The 15618-nt window shown below is 54.5% G+C and overlaps 1 protein-coding gene across 1 annotated transcript; it reads left to right on the top strand.

The window, feature by feature from the left end:
• The first annotated feature begins 9577 nt into the window (after positions 1 to 9577).
• On the top strand, positions 9578 to 14684 carry LOC119248660 (optic atrophy 3 protein homolog). The gene is made up of 2 exons (XM_037515533.1): positions 9578 to 9646; positions 14136 to 14684. The coding sequence occupies exons 1-2, from the start codon at positions 9578 to 9580 to the stop codon at positions 14682 to 14684; spliced, it is 618 nt and encodes a 205-aa protein (XP_037371430.1).
• Positions 14685 to 15618: the final 934 nt, after the last annotated feature.

Genomic DNA, 15618 nt, shown 5'->3' with positions numbered 1-15618 from the left:
GATGATCACATCTACTTTTTCTAGGCTGTTCAATCTCTCTCCTAGCAATCCTCAGGGGCTATGCACAGAATCTCAGACTACCCTGAGTTTCAGGGGGGGTACAATGATACAAAACTCTCACAGGAGTCCCAGGGTGAGAAGATTGGTGTGGGGGTATGTGGCTGTGGCCTGTGCCTCCCGGAGGCCCTCAGTGGGCCAGTCTGTTTTCTGCTGTTTATTGGACATTTGAATTTTCTGTGAGAAATGGTGTCTGTGTGATGAGTTTTCAACTGTAATAAATCTGATGTCTCATCTTTTCCTTTATGCCTCTTGCTCTTCCTCTCTTGTTTGGGGAGAGCTTCTTCACCCTAATTACATGCATCACCACCTTAAGAGTGCAGGATGATTATCACCCCCATTTTTCAGAGAAAGAAACTGAGGCACAGAGGAAATCTATTCTATGTTTGAATCCTTGAATGTCCTTGTGTTAGGGAGGCCCAACCCACCCTCAGCCTTGATGATTTGCAAGAAGGATTCACAGGACTCAGCAAAGCTATGACCCACATTAGTTTATTACAGTGAAACACCAGGTGCAGAGGGAACAGCAGGTGCAAAGGCCCAGAGGTGAGCGCGAGAAGGCAATGTGCCAAGGTGGCTTTAATGATGTCCCAGTCCTGGTGCTTAGCGTGTGCAGCACAGGGGGGGCAGGGACCTGAGGGCCCAGGGCACTGAACAGCCTGGAGGGGGAGAAGCCAGCAGAGAAGGAATTCTGCCCCATCGTTTCTTTGCTTCGGAATCACTTTTTCCACATTTCAGGGTACATGGGTTCACTTACAGAAAGCCCAGCAAACACTGGAAAACATAAAATGGAAGGAAGAACTGGAACCCCACTCCCCAAAGATGACTGTTGAAACTTACGGTTGTGTTTCATGTCCTAAATTTGTGTGTGTGTGAATGTTAGAGGGGGAAAAAGTTGTATGTTGTGTATACATGTACACGTGTGTGTGCACGCGTGAGCTGGTAGATACACACATATCTATAAAATGGAAATCACAGCATCAAGTGTTTGGGATCCATCTTTTACATGACCAGTAAGGCATCGTGGAGGAAAAGGTGTCCCCCTTCGCCAGGGGAAGGGGTCTTTATGAGCCCCTCTCCCGAGGTGCTTCAGCGGAAGCAGTAGATTTGGAGGGGAAGCTGTTCTGGTAAAAAGCGCTGCATGGGCCCCAAAGGTCCTGTGGCCCCAAGGAGTGGTCCCAGTGGTTGAAGTGGGCCGGGAGGGGCTGAGATGAACTGCAGACGGCAGATTTGTACACGACCTTAAGAATCAGGGAAGTGCGATTTTCTTCTTGCTTGTTTTGTCGGTTTTGTTTATTGAAGAGAGTTCTGTGCAGGCTGCAGTAAGGACAGGTAAGATGAGAGAAGCAAAGCTGAGGCCCCTGGGACTGGGCACAGCAGAGCGGATACCACCCCCAGGTCTTCCAGGAGCACCAGGAGCCCCTCCCAGATGGGCAGGTGCAGGAGCTGCAGCCTCAGATCAAAGGCAGGAGGTGTGGACAAGCCCAGCCTCCACCCACTTACCTCTGCTAGCTCGCATTTCAGGAGCTAAGGCGGGACTTCACTCCCTCCAAAGGTTCTGCCTCCCCCGGCCAGGGGCTGCACAGACTGCAGGCTTCTTGGAGAGTGAAGAGGGCCTGCCTGAGCTGCAAGGAAGGTGCTGCTTGTGACTCTGAGTTAGCGACCATGAGTCAGAGTCCTGGGGTCCAGCAGCAGGCAGCACCTCAGAAGAGAGGCTACCTCTGATGTTTGCAAACAGCGAACCCCAACCCCTCACATGGTGGGAGCTGTGGCAAGGGGCAGGGAAGCTCCAGCCCTGTTTGGATATGAAATCGCTCACCTGGTGACAGGTAGACTGGGCCCAGACACGGCACTGGTGCGAGGTCACACAGTGGGAAGCTGGGCCACAGCTAAGTGTTGGCACAGAACCCCCCTGTCCAGGGACAGACAAGCCCCTCCGTGGAGGCCAGAGCTCCCAGGAAGGATGGAGAGATGAAAGGGCATCTGTGGCCCCCGGAGCAGGAGGATCAGAAAGGACCCAGGGCCTCCCTGGTGGCGCAAGAGGTTAAGCGCACCACTGTGAAGCTGTCCGCAGCCTCTGCAGCATGAGTTCCATGCCCGACCGGCCACGGAGCTACCTACATGGTGCGGCAGACCTCTCCTGCCTCGCCCGCTGCTCCCCTCAGCAGTGTATTTCTTTTTTTTTTCTTTTTTTTTTAATTTTTTTTTATACAGGCATGTTTTATTTATCTATCTGTTTGTTTGTTTTGTTTATACATGCACTGGGTACAGTCAGAAGCGCGGGAGGGTGAGAGAATTCACCAGAGCCAGAGCAGGGAGCAGAGCAGGCAGACCGACGAAATACACTGCTGAGGGGAGCAGCGGGCGAGTCAGGAGAGGTCTGGGCGCCATGTGGGACCCTCCTCCTGTGGCCGGGGAGCAGCTGGGATCGAACTGGCGCCGCAGAGGCTGCGGCAGCTTCGCAACCCAGCGCTCAACCGCTGCGCCACCGGGGAGGCCCTCAGCAGTGTATTTCAATCTGCCTGTTCTGTTCCCCGCTCTGTCTCTGGTGAATCCTCTCACCCTCCACACCTCTGGGCCTGCACCCCAGGTCTTCTGTGCATAAATAAATAAGTCTTTAAAAAATAAAATGGGCCTGGTTTGAGCGCTGGGTTGCCTGCCGCTCTGCCTTCTGGCTGAATCCTGGCTCACCTCTCCACACTTCAGTCCTTCTGGGCTCCCCGCTGCACTCCAGGCTCTGACTGTACCCAGTGCATGTATAATAAATAAAACATGCCTCTTTAAAAAAAAAAATTAAATTAAAAAAAAAAAAAAGAAAGAAAGGACCCACCTGGAGTTTCCAGGGTGTAGGACCTGCAGTCTTCAGCCTCTGACTTCTTGGGGTTCTTGGGGATGACAGTGAACTTTGTCCAGGTTTGGCAGCACCTCTGCGTGGGTCGGTGGAAGGGGTAGAAGTTTCTGCAGCAGCTCCACCTGTGGTCCCGGGGGTCTAGGGCCACGCTGCCACAGAGGCGCCAGTGCTCCTTTCTCACCATCAGCACCTTGCCTGGGACAGAGGCTCAGGGTGAGGCCGCGGAGGGAGGGATCTGCCCTCACCAGCCTGGCATCCATTCACCTTCTTTTCCCCTTAATGATCTTGATTAAGATAGACTTCACAGACGGCAAGCACCTCTGCCCGTTTCTTTCCTTTTTTTGTTTTAAGATTTTTTTATTTATGTATGCATCCAAGAACTGGGGTACAGGCCAGAGGTGTGGGGTGGGTGAGAGGATTCACCAGGGACAGAGTGGGGAACAGAGTGGATCCACTGAAATACACTGCTGGGGGGAGAGGCGGGGAGACAGGAGAGATCTGCTGCGCCATGTGGGTCAGCTCCCTGGCCGGGGATCGAACTCAGGCCTTAGTGGCTGGTGATAGCTTGACAGCGCCGTGACCTCAACCTCTGCGCCACCAAGGAGCCCTCCTCTACCCACTTCAAGCACAAAATTCAGCGGTTTTTAGTATATTCCCCTGTTCCAATCATGATCACAGCCGATTTGCATTTTTTATCTTTAATTTTTTTACTTTTACCTCTTTTTTAATGAAGACTGAAAGCAAAAATGGGGGGAAATTAAAAAACAAACCTACCAAAAAGTCCATATCCATTAGCAGTCACCCTCCCCGCTTTCCTGTCTCTATGGTTTTGCATGATCTGGGTACCAGGTGCACAGCAGCGTTAGAACAAGGCTGCTGGGTCTCTGCATCGTCACCAACTCTTGTTAGTTGACTTGGATCCTAGTGGTGGTATCTCCCAGCAGCTCTGAATGACATTCCCCACACCCCTGCATCTGTCCGAGGCCCGGTTCCCTGAGGTCCCCTGAGCCCTGCCCCTTTCTTCCTGCTGCCCTTCTCATCCGCCCTCTCCCTGGCCCAAGGGCAGGCACTGCACTCAGCTCTCAGGCCCTCAGCCAGCTGCTGGCCTATGGGCAGGGCTACTGACCTCTCACCTCCCAGCCCTGGGCCCAGCCAAAGTCACACAAAGGGATGATGGGGCCTCCCTGCTGGCCTAGGGGTTAAGATTCAACGCTGTCACTACTGGCCTTCATTCAATCCCCTGCCAGGGAGCTACCCACATGGCGCAGCAGACCTCTCCTGTCTCCCCGCTCCTCCCCTCAGCCGTATTTCAGTCAGTCTGCCTGTTCTGCTCCCCACTCTGTCCCTGGTGAATCTTCTGCCCCCACCTCTGCACCTTTGACCTGTACCCCTGTTCTTGTATGCAAAAAAAAAAAACAAAACAGGATGATCATCTTCTCTTGGATTCCAGAGAGAGAATAGGGCAGCAAGATAGCCCTGTCCACCAGACTGGACAAAATGACCAAAGGCGATGCTGGTCTGAGGCAGTGGGTCAGCACCCTCCCATGCCCTGGGCAGAGCGTCCAGAGGACAGGCTGGCCTGAGGTCTGCATCCTTCAACAAGCAAACTGTTTTCACGGAGGGGGCAGGGCAGGGCTGCAGAGCAGCTGGCAGCCTGCTCTGCTCCAGGCTGGCCTCGCTCCTCCTGGGTGACTCACAGCTGCCTTGTCCTGCCAGCCTTTGAGCATTGGCAATTATTTTCACCTCCTATTGGCTCATGCCTCGGCTCCTTTCATCGTGCGCCTCAGTGCATGTATCTGGGCCCTGGGTTCCTCCTTGACCGAAACTACCCAGCCTCACCTCATGTTAGGATTTGCTTAGCAAACGGGGTTTAGGGAGACAGAGGGTATACTGGGTAAAAAGGGGGGGGGGCAAGATGATGTTATAAACCAATTAAAAAAAATCAAAATCAAAAAAGGAAAGTAGAAGAGAGTGGACTGAGTCAAGGTCCCGCCTCCAGCCCGGCTGTGTGGGCCCAGGCAGCTCCTCTGGGCCATACATGTTCCAGCTCTAAAATGGGGTTTTCCAAAACCATTTCCTGCCTGTGGGAATGGCATGTGGTAGAAAGACACCCAACAAGTCAAGAGACACCCAGCAAGTGCAGGAGAGATCCAGGAGAAAGAGGCGCCCTGACCTCCTTAAGTGGGTGCGGCCATTTTGGAAGCCGGCCTGGAGTTACCTGGAGAGGGTGAAGTAGAAACACCCTGTGAGCCAGACATCCCGCTTTGGGGTCCCCGAAGAGCACGACATCATCAGCTCGGAGAAGCATGAGTTTATTGCAGCGCCTGGACCTTCGCCTGGACACTAACCCGCCTGGCGCCTGAGGCCGGGCCTACCCGGAGGGTGGAAATGTGCCCTTTACAGCAGAGTGGAAGGAACTCCGGGGATTTTGTGATGCAAAGTGAGCCGCAAAGATAAGGATAAAGGCAAAGAGTGGACGATTTCACTTATACACACGAGATAAGGAAGCAGACTGGAGGAACTGACCAAGCAGAATGCAAAGGAGTGGACAGAGATGCCCGAACTGAGATTCTGAGGTAAGAGGGCAGGCAGGGCGCTGCGCGGGTGGGGTGGGACTAAGGCCAGGAGATAGAGGGGTGGGGGCGGGGAGTAAAAAAATAAATGGAATATTTAGAAAGGTGTGATACGGTGATTAAGGGAAACATAATAAAAAATTTTCAGCAGCCACAGGGTATTTGTTGGACACTTATTCTCTGGTAGGCGCTGCACAACGCTTTCCACAATCGGCCTCAGTCACCCCTCTTCTGTGAGGGATCGTTCACTCTCAGTATGCTCCCCGCTCCTCCCCCCCCCCCGCCCCCCAAAAAAGACTAGTGATTAGTGGAGTTGAGTTCAGAGCTCACTTCTGACAGCTTCCCCACTTTGCCCGCCTTGGGGAGATGGCCTCTCTCCCCGAGCCAAACCTCGGTGTGCTGAACCGAAAAAGGAAGGCTGGTGTGGATACTCAGGGGTCCTGGGACCCCTGGGCTCAGACCCCACCGGGCCTGCCCTCACACTCTGCTGGTTGGGGAACAGAACCACTGCTGGGGGGGAGGGCAATCCAGAGCCTCCGCGGAGGTCGGGAGGGGACAAGGGCAGCTGCAGTGGGTCTAGACGTGGGTGTGCAGATACCTGTGTCTCTGCAACTCATGGGGTCTCTGCTTCCAGGAGGTATCCACAGAAACCGCTGTGAGATTGTGGGTGCGTGTGGAGTTGGTGTTAAGAGAGTTTTCATAGAGAAGCTGGGCGGTCTGGGCCTGGGCCATGGACTCTCTTTTGACTCTCAGTGCTACTGATCTCCATGCCGCGCCAGCAGACACCTGGTTTCTGCTCCCTCCCCAGAAGCACTCACTATCCCACAGCACACACTTCTGCATGAGGGCCAGGATTAGGGGGATCCCCTCCGAGATTCCACCAGAACACTCTCCCCCAGGGGTGGGACATGAGTCAGAATTCAGCTTATTCAGCCTATCCCTGGGCCTACGTGGTAGCCTAGAGGTTAAGTCTCAGCGCTCTCACTGCTACACCCTGAGATCTATCCCGGGCCAGGGAGGTGACACATATGGCACAGCAGACCCCTCCTGTCTCCCCGCTGCTCCCCTCAGCAGTGGATTTCGGTGGATCTACCTGTTCTGCTCCCCTCTGTGTCTCTGGTGGATCCTCTCACCGTCTCTCCCCCAACCCCATACCGCTGGCCTACACCCCAGTTCTTCTACCAAAAAAAAAAAAAAAATCAGCTTATCAAAAAAAAAAAAAAATCAGCTTATCCCTGTCCCCCTACTCCCATACTCACCTTTGGAAGGAAGGGGCCATCCTCCCTGCGGAAACCCGAGCAGGAGCAGGAGCAGGAGCAGGAAGACAGCTGCAGGGGAGAAAGGTGTGAGTGTGGGGGAGCCCACGGAGAAGGCAAGGCGGATGGTGGGGAGCAAGTACCTGAGACAGCATGGACCCCCAGCTGCTGCAGCCTGACCCGCATTCCCTTGTCTGCGGCACCTGCACCTTCCGGAAGTCATCTGGCCCAGACACATGCTTCAGTATGAAGCAACTCAGATGTCATTGCGATTTGTCATGTTCATAGGTGAATTTCTAAGTGCCATGTATTTCCTTTGCGAATGAGGGGACCCAGGGACACGCAGGCCACCTGAAAACCACTGAAAATCGAAAGTATTTTGGGGAGGAGCGCTTTCCCCTGACCACATCCCTCTGGCCTGCTCCCTAAAATCCGCACCATTGGGTGGCAGTCAGATCCCCCAGGACATCCAGACAGGAACTTGTGCTCCCTCGGAGACCGCCCTATCGGGGTCTCTTTTACACTGAAACTGCAACTGTAAGCATGAAGTGCACCCCCCTTGTGGCTGGCATAGGGAGAGGGGGGCTGTCTGCAGGACTGCACTCTGGCCTGGAGGGGTCTGCACTAACTCAGGCGATGAGCATCAGAATCGCCCCTGGGGGCCTCCCTGGCGCAGCGGTTGAGGGCTGGGTTGTGAAGCTGCCCGCAGCCTCTGTGGCGCCGGTTTGATCCCGGCTGCTCCCCGGCCACCAGAGGAGGGTCCCACATGGAGCGCAGACCTCTCCTGCTGCCCGCTGCTCCCCTCAGCAGTGTACTTCGGTCCTTCTGCCTGCTCTGCTCCCCGCTCTGGCTCTGGTGAATTCTCTCACCCTCCCGCGCTTCTGACTGTACCCAGTGCTTGTATAAATAAATAAATAAATAAATCTTTAAAAAAATAAAATAATCGCCCTGGGCACACTCAGCTGGTGTTGACCGGTCCAGGTGAAACCCACAGCAATGCCCAGGCCAGTACCTCGTGACCAAGTGATCTTTTCTTCTTAAATTGTGGCAAGGCGGGCATACCATAAAATTGCTTGTTTTATTTTTTATTATTTTTTATTTATTTATTTATTATTTATTTTATTTATTTTTTTTTTATTTATTTATTTATTTATTTATACAAGCACTGGGTACAGTCAGAAGCGCGGGAGGGTGAGAGAATTCACCAGAGCCAGAGCGGGGAGCAGAGCAGGCAGAAGGACTGAAGCACACTGCTGAGGGGAGCAGCGGGCGGCAGGAGAGGTCTGCAGCCATGTGGGACCCTCCTCCGGTGGCCGGGGAGCAGCCGGGGATCGAACCAGCGCTGCAGAGGCTGCGGGCAGCTTCGCAACCCAGCGCTCAACCGCTGCACCACCGGGGAGGCCCCATATTTATTTATTTATACAAGCACTGGGTACAGTCAGAAGCGCGGGAGGGTGAGAGAATTCACCAGAGCCAGAGCGGGGAGCAGAGCAGGCAGAAGGACGAAGGACACTGCTGAGGGGAGCAGCGGGGAGACAGGAGAGGTCTGCGCGCCATGTGGGTCAGCAACTTGGCCGGGGATCGAACTCATGCTGTAGTGGCTGGTGACCCTTGATAGTGCTGAGGCCTACCCCCTGTGCTACCAGGGAGGCCCCCGCAATAAGCTGTATTCTGTGCTTAGTTGTCTCCACTCCCCTCCTCACCTCCTTTCTTTTGGGGTCGTGATCTACGAAGCTTGAGCCTCCCAGTGGGAAGGGCACTATCCGGACCTCCAGGCTCACACTCTGGGGCTAATTTGCATTTTGCTCGCAGGTGGTGCTGGGTGTGTAGCAGGTGCACGTGTGCCCAATTATCACAATGGGCGCCCACAGTGTCGTCACTGCTCCGCGTTGCTTCTTCTGCCACTTCTCCAGGGCTGGGAAGTAGCCAAGTCGTTGGTTTGCCTTCCAGAAGGATTTGTGAGTTCAATCTAAAGTTCTTCTTTCTGGTGTAGAGCTTTATATGGAGTCAGGCCTGGCTCCACCTGGCTTTTCTTTGATTTCCAGCTGGAGGGGGGGATGGGAGCGTTCGGTGGGCACGACGCCCTAATTGCCTGTTTCCCAACTTCCCAGGTCAGAGTCGACCGAGCTCCCACTGCCCCGGGTTGGGCCCAGGCCCACTGTTGTATCAGGGAAATTTCTCCAAGGAGTTCCACCATGTCCTGGGGTTCCCTTGGTGTGGCTTGGGAAGTTGACTCCCGGCCCCCAGCCCTGGCATGCTCCCCGTCGCCTCCTCCTATACCCCTTCAGTGGCCACCAGCCTTAGGTCTTGAGCATCTTGGGGATGTCTTGGAGCTGTATAGTTGGTGCGAAGCTTCTGGATTTCTACTAGGAGCCCATTTCAGTGTTTTGTTGGTAGTTGTTTTCGAGGAAGAGGGTGATTCCAGCCTCTTTTTTTTTTTTTAAAGATTTATTTATTTATGCATACAAGAGCTGGGGCACAGGCCAGAGACGCGGGGGGTGAGAGGATTCACCAGAGACAGAGTGGGGAACAGAACAGGCAGACTGACTGAAACACACTGCTGAGGGGAGCAGCGGGTGAGACAGGAGAGGTCTGCATCGCCATGTGGGTTTCTCCCTGGCCGGGCAGGGATCGAACTCATGCTGCAGAGACTGCAGATTGCTTCATAGTATGGTACTTAACCCCTTTCGCCACCAGGGAGGTCCTGATTCCAGCCTCTCGAGTCTGCCATGTTGTGGGTGGAGTCCTGATTCACTCATTTATGTATGTTTTTAGCAAATACCCTCAAACATCTGCTGTGTACCCAGCCCCCTGCTAGGTCACATTGGGATACGGTCGGCATGACCGAGACATTGCTGGCCCTGCCTTTTCGGGACCCCCAGTTCATAGAGGCGACCTGCTTCCAGATGGTGCTGATCCTAGAGTGGTTAGAGATGAGCTGGGGGAGCCTAGGGAGAAGGGTGATGGGACCCAGCCGAGGCAGTCAGGAAGGACTTTCTGCCAGAGGAGGCATCTTACTCAGGACCTGAAAACTCAGGGTGAGCATGGAGAAGAGCAAGTATTGCAGGCAGAGGAAACAGCATATGCAGAGGCCCAGTGGCCAGAGATTAAAGAGTTGTGAGCACTGAATGAGGTTGATTTCAAACAGCCAGAGAGTCAGTGATGGGATGCATCATGTCGGGCCTCAGGGTTATTTTATTTTATTTTTTATTTTTATTTTTTCAAAGATTTATTTATTTATACAAGCACTGGGTATAGTCAGAAGCACGGGAGGGTGAGAGAATTCACCAGAGCGGGGAACAGAACAGGCAGACCGATGAAATATATTGCTGAGGGGAGCAGCGGGCGCAGCAGGAGGGGTCTACTCGTCATGTGAGACCCTCACTGGTGGCTGGGGATCAAACCGGCCCTGCAGAGGCTGCGGGCAGCTTCGCAGCCCAGCGCTCAACTGCTGCACCACCAGGGGAGGCCCTATTTTATCCAGAGGTGTGGAGGGTGAGAGGATTCATCAGAGACAGAGTGGGGAGCAGAACAGGCAAATTGACTGAAGTACACTGCTGAGGGGAGCAGCGGGCGAGTCAGGAGAGGTCTGCTGTGCCAGTGGGTTGCTCCCTGGGCAGGCTGGGGATCGAACTCGTGCTGCAGAGGCTGTGGAGATCTTCAAAGGTTGCATCTTAACCCCTTGCGCCACCAGGGAGGCCCCATCTCGGGGTTATTTTAAAGAGTTAGGACTTTCTCTGTGAACAAGTAGAGAGCACCCTGTGGTTTTCTGCAGGACAGGACCTTGGCTTTGGTGCCTTTTTATTTGCTTGACCCATAACTCCGTGGTGTGCGTGAGTATTGAAGGGTAGGGCTGGGAAAGGGAAGGGAAGGACTAGAGAAAGACAAACTGGGCTGGCACAGGCTAGGGGATCACCTGGCATGTGACAGACCAGATGAATAATCAGATAACTAATCAGGTCGCTATCAAAACATTCCAAGGTGATAATCCCAACTCTTACATGCATTTTATGTGTATGCATGAGTTCTTGCACGCAAATGTTTTTTGTATTCTCAGTTTAAAGAATGAAACCATTCTGTAAGGTTTAGCATAACAAACAGCAGTTCTCAGCCCCTCGCTTCCTGCCCTGGACCCTTTTGGGTCATATTTTTCTGACAGGCACTTATCCTCTCTGCCTCAGTTTCTTTTTTTTTTTTTTAAGATTTATTGATTTATTTATACAAGCACTGGGTACAGTGAGAAGCGTGGGAGGGTGAGAGAAGTCACCAGAGCCAGAGCAGGGAACAGAACAGGCAGACTGATGAAACACACTGCTGAGGGGAGCAGCGGGCGTGGCAGGAGAGGTCTGCTCGCCATGTGGGACACTTGCCGGCGACTGGGGATCAAACCGGCGCTGCAGAGGCTGTGGGCAGCTTCGCAGCCCAGCGCTCAACTGCTGCACCACCAGGGGAGGCCCGGCCTCAGTTTCTTTTCAAGCAGCAGCTTCCTGAGCTATAATGACAGTCACTATAAAGCACATTGATATGTAAGGTTGCTGTGTTGACATGTATACACCTGTGAAATCACCACTGTAGCAAAAATAGTGAACACATCTCATCGCCCCCAAAGTTTGCTCCAGCCACTGCTCCTCAGCCCCAAGGAGCCACCGGCTAGCTTCTCTCAGTAGCCATCACAGATGCCAGGTTGCAGGCCCGCACACGAGGCTTCTTGTGGCACATGTAGCTTGGGGTGGGAGGAAGCTTGATTTAGGGTGCCCTGCCAGCTGGGGCAGGCATGGATGGGGCTGGCTCTCTGCCCTGACTCCAGAGTCCCCTCCCATTCCAGCGGGGGCGTTTTTCTGTCTTGAACAAGGTCTTGTAGCTTTCTTTGATTTTTGATGTGAAATTCACATCATACACAATCATTTGATAGTGAAGAGTTCCAAGCATTTAAGTCATTCACTGTGTATCTAGTTCCAAAACATTTTCATCACCCCAAAGAGCAACTTAGTTCCCATTAAGTCACCACTCCCCATTCCCACCAATCTGCTTTCTGTCTTTGTGAACTTACCTAAGTATTCTGGACATTTCAGATAAATGGAAATCAGATGGTACGTGGCCTTTTCTCGCTCAACATAATGTTTTTGAGATAGATGCTGATGTTAGTATTTTATTCCTTTTTTAAAAAAAGATTTATTTATTTATTTATACAAGCACTGGGTACAGTCAGAATCGTGGGAGGGTGAGAGAATTCACCAGAGCTGGAGCAGGGAACAGAACAGGCAGAGTGACAAAATATACTGCTGAGGGGAGCAGCAGGCGGCAGGAGAGGTCTGTGCGCCATGTGGGACCCTTGCCTCCTTTTTTTGGCTGTATAATATTCCATTGTGCAGACAAACTGTGTTTATTTTTTTAAAGATTTATTCATTTATGCATACAATAGCTGGGGTACAGGCCAGAGATGTGGTGGGGTGAGAGGATTCACCAGAGACAGAGTGGGGAACAGAACAGGCAGACAGACTGAAATGCACTGCTGAGGGGAGCAGTGGGTGAGTCAGGAGAGGTCTGCTGCACCATGTGGGTTGCTCCCTGGCCAGCCGGGGATCAAACTTGTGCTGCAGAGGCTGTGGACAGCTTCATAGGTTGCGTCTTAACCCCTTGCACCACCAGGGAGGCCCTGTGTTGTTGGTTTTTTTAAAGATTTATTTATGCATACAGGAACTGGAGTGTGGGGGGTGAGCGGATTCACCAGAGTGGGGAACAGCACAGGTGGATCTACTGAAATACACTGCTGATGGTGAGACAGGAGAGGTCTACTGCGCTATGTGGGTCACCTGGCTGGCTAGGGATCAAACTCCTGTGGCAGTGGTTGTGGATAGCTTCATAGCGCTGCGTCTTAACCCCTTGCACCACCAGGGAGGCCTAAAGACTCTGTGTTTATCTACTGGTCTTTTTTTTTTTTTTTTTTTAAAGATTTATTTGTTTATTTATTTATTTATTTATACAAGCACTGGGTACAGTCAGAAGCGTGGGAGGGTGAGAGAATTAATCAGAGCCAGAGCAGGGAACAGAGCAGGCAGAAGGACCGAAGTACACAGCTGAGGGGAGCAGCGGGCGGCAGGAGAGGTCTGCGTGCCATGTGGGACCCTCCTCCGGTGGTCGGGGAGCAGCCGGGGATCGAACCGGCACTGCAGAGGCTGCGGGCAGCTTCGCAACCCAGTGCTCAACCGCTGCGCCACCAGAGGAGGCCCTATCTACTGGTCTTTTGATGAACCACTGGGGCCATTTCCACCTTTGGCTATTGTGATTAGTGGTGGATGAACATGCGTGTAACTTGCATTCTTGGGCTTTGTGTCTCCGCTGGGAGGGCTGGTGGAAATGTAAGTTGGTGCTGTCACTGAGCAGTTTCGCACACCCCAGAAATCTCACTTTCCCCCTTATAGTAACTGTATCCCCAAAGGGTAACCACCTCCCTGATGCGTATACGGATTATGTGCCTCTTGGGGGGCTTCCTATGAATGGACTCGCCTGTGTGTTTGCCTGTTATACAAGTGACTGTTATGGGTGTGGTTCGTTTGTTCTCACTGCTGCTGTTTTAATGTGTGCCTTTGTTTAAACCACGGTGCGTCAGTTTCTTCATCATTTGTTCATAGCACAAGGTAGCACGCAGGTCAGACTTCTGTGTTCCACCCAGCAGCTGACTCATCAGTTGTTTCAGCATTGAGCTTCAGTAGTTGCTGGCAACCAGTTTCGAGAGTGGGTGTCCCCCAATACCTATTGCAGCCTGGATGTGTTTCAACAATTAGGATGTCCAGGGTTTTCATTGCAGCCACTTCTGGATGTATATAGTAATTTTGTTATACCCCAGAACCCCCAAAAGTGTCTGCTCTGAATAGGTTCTGACATCCGCCGCAGCAAGACAAAATATATAGACCTTTAGTGGGCTAGATATCTTTAATTTAATACCATTAGTGTGCAATACAGAAGAGACAAAGGATATAGTTTCCAAATTGAGCACCCGAAGTCACCCATCCCCTCGTGGGTAAAAGTCCACCCAAACGGAATTGGCCCCAAGCAAGGCCGGAAAGCCTGCCCCAGGTCTGAAGCACCTTCGGGAGGGGACCCCCCACAGAAAGGGGCCAGGAATGGACAAGTCTGGGAGGGAAAGAGCAAAGTCAGAATCAAGATTAAAAGCTGCCGTTGGTGGTGTTGAAGCTTTACGTCTGCATACCAGAGCTGGCCAGGGCCAGGGGTGGGGGGTGGTGAGCGGACTCACCAGGAGGAGGGAGCCCCTGGCCTTTCCGTGGGCGGTGGAGGAGCAAAGGCAGCAAGACGGACACCTGCCCCGACCTGCGCCCCCAGAAGTGCACCTCCCGCGGGACCTCCCGTCCCGGGCATTTCTCACTCTCCACTCGCCAGAGTTTTCTGGACGCCGTGGCGAGCTGCCGTCCCGTTCTGTTCGAGGCCCCCCCTCTGCGGCGCCTGCGGTTCCCACGCGGACAGTCGCGGACCCCCCCCCCCCCCCCCCGCGGCGGCGCTGACTGTGTGTCCCCCGCAGTGTACCACTGGGCGGAGATGCGCGCCAAGATGCGCCTCCTGGGCTTCAAGGGGGACGCCGTGAAGCCGCTGAACGAGGACGCGGCGGCCGAGCTGGGCGCGGAGCTGCTGGGCGAGCTCACCATCTTCGTGGTGGCCTGCAGCTGCCTGATGCTGGAGTACTGGCGCCAGCAGGCCAACCACCGGCGCAAGGTGACCGAGCGGCGCGCCGCCTGGAGCTCGCTGCGGGACGAGGTGGACCACCTGGGGCTGGCGCTCGAGGCGCTGCGGGATCAGCTGCAGGCGCTGCCGCCGCCGCCCGCGCCCGGCTCGCTGGAGGAGCTGCAGGCGCAGATGCGCGACGTGCGCGCCCAGCTCCGCGCCCTGAGCGCGCCGTCGGCGCCGCAGGCTGCACCCAAGCCGGAGGAGTAGGAGCCCGCGGGCCCGGCGCCCACGAGACTGTGGTCTGGGCTGCGACGGCCCCGACGCGGCCTCTGTCCACAGGCCCTTCCTAGCTGGCCAGGCCGAGGCCCCCCGGGTCCTGGCCTGGGGCTGATCCGGCCAGGCTTTCGGTCCCCTCCCTACCCTCGCGCCCCGCAGCGCTTCCACCGAACCCCCTCGCGGGTGGAGCCCTGGACGGGAGCCCCGCCCCAGCTTCCGGCCCTGGCCGTGGGTGTAGCCCCTGGGACGAGACAGGCAGGGTCTGCCGGTCGCCCACTGCTCCAAGGGCGGGCAGCAGCACACCTGTCTCCCCTCTTCAGTCACTCACCCCCGCCCACCTGAGGCGTGGTCCTTACCTAGGGACCCTCATCCATCACAGCAGAACACCCCGTGCCCCCTCATTGGTAGTAAGGCTATTGCAGTGAAAACGCAGACACTGGCAGAGCACCCCGCCCCCCATGGTCTACCTCACTCTGCCCGTGCAGAAGGTGGGGGGGCGATAGGAGAGCATTAGGCACCAGGGGCTCCTGCCTTCACTCCAGCGTTGGTCCCTCAACTCGGGCCCTCCCCTCTTGGAAAGGATGGTGCCCAGACAAGCCTCCCACCCCCAACACACATTAGTTCTTGCACAACCCTCTGAGCCACAGGCTGTGCAGGCTTCTGGGTGCCACCAGAACCCACCCTCCCCCGCCTCCTGTGTCCTGCAGGTGGTGGGTGCCTGAGGAAGAAAACGCAGTCCCGCCTGGGGCTGCCTCATTCTGACTCCAGTATTGGCCAGCTCACCTGTCCAGAAGTGCTGGACATCTTGTTGCCTTTCCCACTGGCTGCTCATGGGCACCCACCCGTTCCCCTACTGCATGGGTCACTGTCACGCCCACCATCTTCCACCCAGACCTGCTCCTCGGGACACTCGGGGGTTCCCTGC

The sequence above is a fragment of the Talpa occidentalis genome, unplaced genomic scaffold, assembly GCF_014898055.3.
Source record: "Talpa occidentalis isolate TD23 unplaced genomic scaffold, MPIMG_talOcc4v2.1 talOcc4.17, whole genome shotgun sequence".
NCBI lineage: Eukaryota > Metazoa > Chordata > Mammalia > Eulipotyphla > Talpidae > Talpa > Talpa occidentalis.
This window is presented reverse-complemented; position numbering and strand designations above follow the sequence as displayed.